The 8,288-nt window shown below is 43.4% G+C and overlaps 1 protein-coding gene across 1 annotated transcript; it reads right to left on the bottom strand.

Annotated features, from left to right (window-relative positions):
- Positions 1 to 6,626, bottom strand: LOC120051760. The gene is made up of 4 exons (XM_038998647.1): positions 5,849 to 6,626; positions 5,631 to 5,717; positions 4,744 to 4,928; positions 1 to 1,109 (listed from the first exon to the last, which is right to left on the bottom strand). Exons 1-4 carry the CDS (start codon positions 5,934 to 5,936, stop codon positions 204 to 206), a joined length of 1,266 nt encoding a protein of 421 aa, XP_038854575.1. The 5' UTR covers positions 5,937 to 6,626; the 3' UTR covers positions 1 to 203.
- Between the last annotated feature and the right edge of the window lie 1,662 nt (positions 6,627 to 8,288).

The following is an 8,288-nucleotide window of genomic DNA, read 5'->3' as shown; positions in this document are numbered from 1 at the left end:
CCAAAACATAAAAAATGTGTCACTGTCCCAATACTTTTGAAGCTCACTGTTAGTGGCAACATCTCCATATCCAGTTGACTATGACAGAAAGTAAAGCTGCCTTTCAAAAATTGTCCATAGAAAAATATCCATTGAATGCCACGGTTAGATTAGAAAAATAAAGAGGGCCAAACTACAGGGGGAGTGGAGGGGGAGGAGCCAGGTCAGGTCCAGGCCACTTTCCTTGAGATGGCCTGCTTGAAGCACTCTGGGTCCACGTTCCCTCCAGGCCGCAGAGCTCTCTCCAGGCTCACCAGCACATTCTGGTGACACTCCCTGATGTTAACGGGGTACTTGGCCCTCAGCAGCTCGTAGGCCGAGATCAGCCGCATATTCTGCTTCACCATGAGGTACTGGATGATACAGGTCGGAGCCAGGGAGTACCCGTCACGGCAGTGGACTAGCACTCGTTTCCTTTTTTCCGTGGAAGCCTCGATACACTCGTTGATGTCCTCGAAGCAGTGCTGCTTCAGGGCGGGGCTTCCCTCGCCCAGCGCGTCTGGGACATCGCGGATGTCCACCTTGAGGCGGGACCAGCTGTGGCGGGCTCCTCGGGAGCAGGTGCAGGGGATAAGGCTGAGACTTGGGCCGGGGTCCCCCGGCATGCTGCTCATGTCGATGATGCTGTCAATGTTGTTGCGACACAGCGTGCGCCCGTTGTACGCTGCGTTCAGGTTGCCCACGAAGATGTAGTCCGTCACCTTGGAGATGACGGGCTCAGAGTACTGGAAGTGTTCCGGGACGTTCTGTTTGGGCGTGTCTGGGGTGTCAGGTGGACCCGCCCTGCCCACTGACCCCACCCCGGCCGGACCTGTGGCAGCTCTCATGCTGTAGTTACGCAGCTTCTTGGAGCCGGAGCGGGAGGGGGGGTTGGAGTCAGACTCTGAGCTGCTGTTCCAGGGAGGGGAAAATAGGGAGAAGCGGCTGGAGGACTTGCTCTTGGTGAGGTTCTCCACGGGGCTGGATAGGCCTGAGCTGGAGGCCGTGGTGGAACCAGAGGCACAAAACAATGAGGCCCTCTCCAGGGAGCCTGTGCTGCTGGCTGCTCCTGCACTGTGGGCCTGCTCCATCTGCAGGGAGACACAAATGACATCAAACACACACACAAAGCATACTGAAGTAGGGCACCATACCAAAAGATCAAATCCGTGTCCTTTCAAAGAAATTCATTTTGGGATGTCAGCAATACATTAAAATACTAGGAACAATCAGGGGTTGGAACCGAAAAGCTTTTTTTTTTTAGAGGAACAGAACCAGAACTGACAATGAATGTGATCTATATTGTTCTGGAACAGAGGCATTATTTTAAAAAGCATGAGAACAGGTTAACGTTATTTTACATTCCGGACATTTTTTTCCAGTCCCACAAAAAATAAAAAAATAAAGCGCCTATGCAAAGCCCTCACTGTCAACTCAGAAACTAATTCCAGTGTCTGCCTGCCAGCTGGAAATCTTTGCCAGTGTGTGTGCATGTGTAGGGTATCTGCCCCTCCCCCCGAAACATAGTCTACTGTAGCTACTGACATTACAGGCGTCATTCAGAAATTAGGGAGAGATTTTACACTGAACAAAAACGCAACAATTTCAAAGATTTTACTGAGTTACAGTACATAAGGAAATCAGTCAATTTAAATAAATTCATTAGGCCCTAATCTAAGGAGTTCACATGACTGGAATACAGGCACTCTGCCACCATGGGGCACTCTGTTCACAACGTTGTCATCAGCAAACCGCTCGCCAACACGATGCTATATAGACGCTGTCTGCCATCTTCCCAGTACAGTTGAAACCAGAATTGATCTGTGAAGAGCACACTTCTTTAGTGTGCCAGAGGCCATTGAAGGTGAGCATTTGCCCACTGAAGTCGGTTACGACGCCCAACTGCAGTCAGGTCAAGACCTTGGTGAGGACGACGAGCACACAGATGAGTTTCCCTAAGACGGTTTCAGACCGTTTGTGCAGAAATTATTTGGTTGTGCAAACCCACAGTTTCATCAGCTGTCCGGATGGCTGGTTTCAGACGATCCTGCAGGTGAAGAAGCCTGATGTGGAGGTCCACGGCTGGCATGGTTACACGTGGGTTATGAGGCCGGTTGGACGTACTGACAAATTCTCTAAAACGACATTATGGTAGAGAAATGAAAATTGTATTCTCTGGCAACAGCTCTGGTGGACATTCCTGCAGTCAGCATGCCAATTACACACTCCCTCAAAACTTGAGACATCTGTGGCATTGTGTTGTCTGACAAAACAGCACATTTTAGAGTGGTCTTTTATTGTCCCCAGCACAAGGTGCACTTGTGTAATGATCATGCTATTTAATCAGCTTCTTGATATGCCACAACTGTCAGGTGGATGGATTACCTTGGCAAAGGAGAAATGCTCACTAACATGGATGTAAACAAATTTGTGCACAAAATTTGAGAGAAATAAGCACTGTATGGAACATTTCTGGGATCTTTTATTTCAGCCCATTAAACATGGGACCAACACTTTTCATGTTGGATTTATATGTTTGTTTAGTGTAGAGAACAATGGATTACCTTTTTTAATGCTAGTTAAGGACACTATATATTTCATGTTTCACATTGGATTTATTAGCTAAAAAATGTAAGATGTGTTTTTATTTTATTTCTGGTTCTGCTCTGCACACACAAGCTTGTTAGCTACAGTGCATTCGGGAAGTATTCAGACCCATTGACTTTTTCCACATCTTGTTACATTACAGCCTTGCTCTAAAATTGATTAAATAATAGTTTTTCCTCATCAATCTACACACAATACACCATAAATTCAAAGCGAAAACAGGTTTGTGGAAATTTTTGTAAATGTATTACAAATAAAAAACAAATAACTTATTTACATAAGTATTCAGACCCTTTGCTATGAGACTCAAAATTGAGCTCAGCTGCATCCTGTTTCTACTGATCATCCTTGAGATGTTTCTACAACTTGGAGTCCACCTGAGGTACATTCAATTGATTGGAGTCCACCTCAGGTACATTCAATTGATTGGATATAATTTGGAAAGGCACACACCTGTCTATATAAGGTCCATCAGTTGACAGTGCATGTCAGAGCAAAAACCACGCCATGAGGTCGAAGGAATTGTCCGTAGAGCTCCGAGACAGGATTGTGTCGAGGCACAGATCTGGGGAAGGGTACCAAAACATGTCTGCAGCATTGAAGGTCCCCAAGAACACAGTGGCCTCCATCATTCTTAAATGGAAGAAGTTTGGAGCCACCAAGACTCTTAGAGCTGGCCGCCAAACTAAGCAATCGGGGGAGAAGGGCCTTGGTCAGGGAGATGACCAAGGCCCTTCTGAGACTCTAGAGTTCCTCTGTGGAGATGGTTGTCCTTCTGGAAGGTTCTCCCATCTCTGCAGCACTCCACCAATCAGGCCTTTATCGTAGAGCCGCCAGACAGAAGCCACTCCTCAGTAAAAGGCAGGACAGTCCGCTTGGAGTTTGTCAAAAGGCTAAGAAATGACTCAAGGTGCTCTGGTCAAAGATGGAACTCTTTGGCCTGAATGCCAAGCGTCACGTCTGGAGGAAACCTTGCACTCTCCCTACAGTGAAGCATGGTGGTGGCAGCATCATGCTGTGGGGTTGTTTTTCAGTGGCAGGAACTGGGAGACTAGTCATGATCGAGGGAAAGATGAACAGTGCAAAGTACAGAGAGATCCTTGATGAAAACCTGCCCCAGAGTGCTCAGGACCTCAGACTGGGCGAAGGTTCACCTTCCAACAGGACAACTACCCTAAGCACACAGCCAAGACAATGCTGGAGTGGCTTCGGGACAAGTCTCTAAATGTCCTTGAGTGGCCCAGCCAGAGCCCGGACTTTAACCCGATCCAACATCTCTAGAACTGAAAATAGCTGTGCAGCGACACTCCCCATCCAACCTGACAGAGCTTGAGACGATCTGCAGAGAAGAATGGAAGAAACTCCCCAAATACAGGTGTGCCAAGCTTGTAACGTGATATCCAAGAAGACCCTAGGCTGTAATCGCTGCCAAAGGTGCTTCAACAAAGTACTGACTAAAGGGTCTGAATACTTATGTACATGTGATATTATTTTCATTATTGTTTTTATTAATTTGCAAAAATGTATAAAAAACTATTTTGCTTTGTCATTATGGGGTATGATGTGTAGATTTATAAGGGGAAAAAACAATTTACTCATTTTTAGAATAAGGCTGTAACGTAACAAAATGTGGAAAAAGTCAAGGGGTCTGAATACTTTCCGAATGCACTATAGCTAGCTCTGGTCTAGCTCTCAAAAAAACTCATAATCAAGGGCTAACTCTGGTCCAACGTTAGTTAAGCCAACTCTCTGAAGTTCAAAGACATTCCAATGTCAGTCACATGTCACACCCTTTGCTACACTTGTCTGTCCAATGCCTGTACATAGCTTGCCAGCTCCATAGCAAGCAGCTCTATTCATTGGTGAAGTAATTTGATTTCAGAGGTTTAAAAGGGAACAAAAAGGAACGATAAACAGTTTCTTTTTTGGTGTTCGAACCAGTTCAGAACTTTATTTTGCTAGTCGGAACAGTGGAACAGAAAGAAAGAAATTGTAGCTCTGGGCAAAGAATTTTGATTCCAACCCCTGGTTCCAATGCAAGTACTACAGCCACCCACATAGCTAACAGTAGTCACTGATGGGGAAAACCACCAGTATAGGCCTAGTAGACAGACATACCTGGGCTTTGAGATTGTTCTTCCACTCTTGGGTATCCAGAGCTTTGAAGCGGCCATTGCTATCTGAGGAGACGGAGAGGCAGAGGGGCCGGTGGGCCCTTGGGACAAGCTGGGGGGTGAGGGCAACAGGGACAGCCCGAGGCTCGTGGTGCTCATTCCTACTCATCATCAAATTTGGACAGGAGCCTGAATTACATACAGGTAGGAAAACATCCAGAGATTAGGCCTTGCCAAGTTCTGTAACTCTGCAGTTCTAATGTTTCTTAAACTACGAGAAAGGCCTCAACAGCATAGTGCCTCATACAAGCAAAAGGATAGTCTCAGTGCAACATCTGTGGTTTTATAAATAGCTCAACCACTCTGTGAATGTTGCCATTTCTGTTCTACTAGTACAGGGTTTCACAAACCCTGTACTGGTCCCAAACCCTCAGTCCTGGTCCCATTTTGGTTTTTGCACTAGCACTGCACAGCTGATTCAAATAACCAACTCATCATCAAGCTTGGATTATTTGAAGCAGCTGTGTAGTGATCGGGCAAAAACCAAAATGTTTACCCGGGGAGGGGGCCAGGATCGAGTTTGGGAAACCCTGTACTAGACAATGGAGCCTTTTATATTAGACCAATTGTTGCTTGCTGAGGGGCTAAACATTAACACTGAGATATCCCTGATTGACAAAAGCAGTGTGAATATTTACCTGTGTTACAATGTGATTAGTTATGATAAGAATGAACCCTCTGTATATGCTGTAGCTAATGCATAGTGCTAAAACAGATTGTTATCAAAAACCCAACCCCAACAATTAGGATGCAATGCTCAAAAAATAGTCAACATTGAAATATTATCAGGATAAAAAAGGGCACTAGGTTTTAGGACAAATATTTTCTTACCAGTGGCACATTCTGAGCGACTGATGGACTGTATCTGCAAACTATGTTGAAGTCTGAATGTGTTGTGAAGATGCTTCACAATCATGCCTGTGAATGAAAGAACATTAATATTTTCAGTTCTGTATTTTCATTTACCATTCATTCATACACGATGACTTGTTAAGCAACATTGTTTTATGTGTACATTACTAAAAGTGCAACCCATGAAGAACAAGTACCTGTCTTGCCATTTTGTTTGGGAAATACTTTTCTATCCAATAACTTAGGTGATATTAGGCATTTGTTCCATTTTTCCACGGTTTCCATTTTCTGCCACCTGAAACAGACAGATTAATTGAGGATTCTGATGATCAACATTGGTTTCAACATTTTCCAAAGCTATCCGATATCAGTGTTGATAATGGCTGCTGACAATCTGTAACTATCAATCAACACTGCCTAGGTAACTAAATATACCAATTGTCAAAGTAGAGAATCTCCCTCCGCCGCCGTAAAACTGAAATGAATGATAAGTAGCAGCAGCAGCAGAGAGTATTCAAAGAGTCCGACATCTAACGTTAATCTGACTCATGTTGTGGTGGTGGCCGTCGGCTCGCTGCTGCTTTTACCAGCCAGTTAATCAGCTAGCGGTAGGATTCCTGGGGACGTGTGCCAAGCCGTGCATTGACTAACCGAGCCTAATCAAATCATTTTTAGCGTAGCATATTTCTGCTAAATTAATGTATTGCATTATAATATTGTTGCCTGCTATGGTATGCCGTATGCACACAGCTTGCTAACGTTAGTTAGCTAGCTACTGTTAGCAAATTTAGCTAGCTAGAACAGGTTGGTGCAGTGTCGCTGTTTAATGAATGCTCGCCAATCAGCAAGAGACACACACACAATAAATGCGCATTCGAAATAATGTAGACAAACAGTACACTATTGCATAGATGTCCATACAACAAGAATGAAATGGATAGAAATTCCAGTTAGCACAAACCCCCATCCACTCGCTCTTTGCAGCTCTCAGCTGAATGAACAGTACGGAAGCTCACGTGGACAAATCACCTCAATAACGAGATTATGAATTCTACTGAGGTGTAACCATTACGCCGATTCTGTTGCAAAACGTTTCGTCTGTTATTTTTTTGGGCAAAAACCGTCCATTCCAAGAGGAAAAAGCAAACGAGAGTTGCTATTGGACACAATCAGGTAGGTCCTGCCCCATTTCGTTCAATTTTCTCTGTTTGGTTGTTAAACGGTAAACGGTTTCCGTAATAAATACACCCTCGGTAAATGTGGTCCGTTGTGGCCCCTGTGTTGACAACTCTGTCAAGGAAAAATTGTATTGAATATACAAATAACAAAATTGAACAAATATTGCCTCCATTAGACGTATCAAATGTCATCAATTGATTTGATGGAATATTAAAATATAAATCTTGACATCTTGGTCTGATAGTGATCCAATCCCATAGGTTTGGTATAAATGGGCTGGGGAAATGCAACTCTCAAATTCTTCTGGGCAATCGATTCAAGGGACTGACAGTCCATGACAGTTTTTTTAAAGAATTCAGATAACAAAAAAATAGTAGAAAACAACCTTATATGTTGTGTAACAATAGAGTAGGCTCATATAATTATTATATTCTTCAATAATCAAATGGTTATATCATTAGATTAAATTACCATTGAACATCATATTATCCCACATTGTTCCTTAATCATTTGTAGGCTAACAATCTGGGATACTAAGCTGCCTATGCCTAATTCACATTCAAAAAGGTTTAAACACTCACCTTGTGTAGTGATAGCCTATGATTTTATTGGATTTTCTCTCGTCGTCTCTCAATTGACAAATAAACCTTCTTTTCATGCCCTGGTTGCAATCTGCATGAAGCAAACCCTCATTGAGAGCAATCACTTAAACTGTATGAGGCAATGGTTTTCAAGACGAGCCTTAATTGGGCAGCTTAGCCGCACTCCAGGTATCCTGGAAACGCTAGTCACATGATGCCACCCTGCTGCATACAGAGCAGCTGAGCACATAGTCCATAGAGATATAATAGTTTTATCTCTATGACATAGGCCCATAGTAATAGAATAGTTGTATCTCTATGACATAGGCCCATAGTCATAGAATCGTTTTTTCTCTATGACATAGGCCCATAGTCATAGAATAGTTGTAACTCTATGACATAGGCCCATAGTGATAGAATAGTTTTATCTCTATGACATAGGCCCATAGTCATAGAATAGTTGTATCTCTATGACATAGGCCCATAGTGATAGAATAGTTTTTTCTTTATGACATAGGCCCATAGTCATAGAATAGTTGTATCTCTATGACATAGGCCCATAGAGATAGAATAGTTTAATCTCAATGACATAGGCCCATCTGACTATGGAGGACCTAGGGAACTCACTAGATAGGGTGGTGCATAGGGAGATAGTAGGCCAGATGTTGTAACTGTGTCCTTGAAAACATTACAATAGCAATGTCTATATCAGCATTGTAAGCTGCACAAGCCTCTTTCTATTTAATATGCATCATGCAATAGGTAACATCAAAATGTTTATAATTTAAGGTGAATATCTCATAGTCATGATGACAGAGGAGTCAGTCCAGCAGTGTGTCATACTGCACATTTACTGACAAACATCATGACTGAGGTG

This window comes from Salvelinus namaycush, chromosome 8 (assembly GCF_016432855.1).
Source record: "Salvelinus namaycush isolate Seneca chromosome 8, SaNama_1.0, whole genome shotgun sequence".
Lineage (NCBI taxonomy): Eukaryota > Metazoa > Chordata > Actinopteri > Salmoniformes > Salmonidae > Salvelinus > Salvelinus namaycush.
The sequence above is the reverse complement of the archived record's forward strand: the minus strand, read 5'-3'. Positions and strand labels throughout refer to the sequence as shown.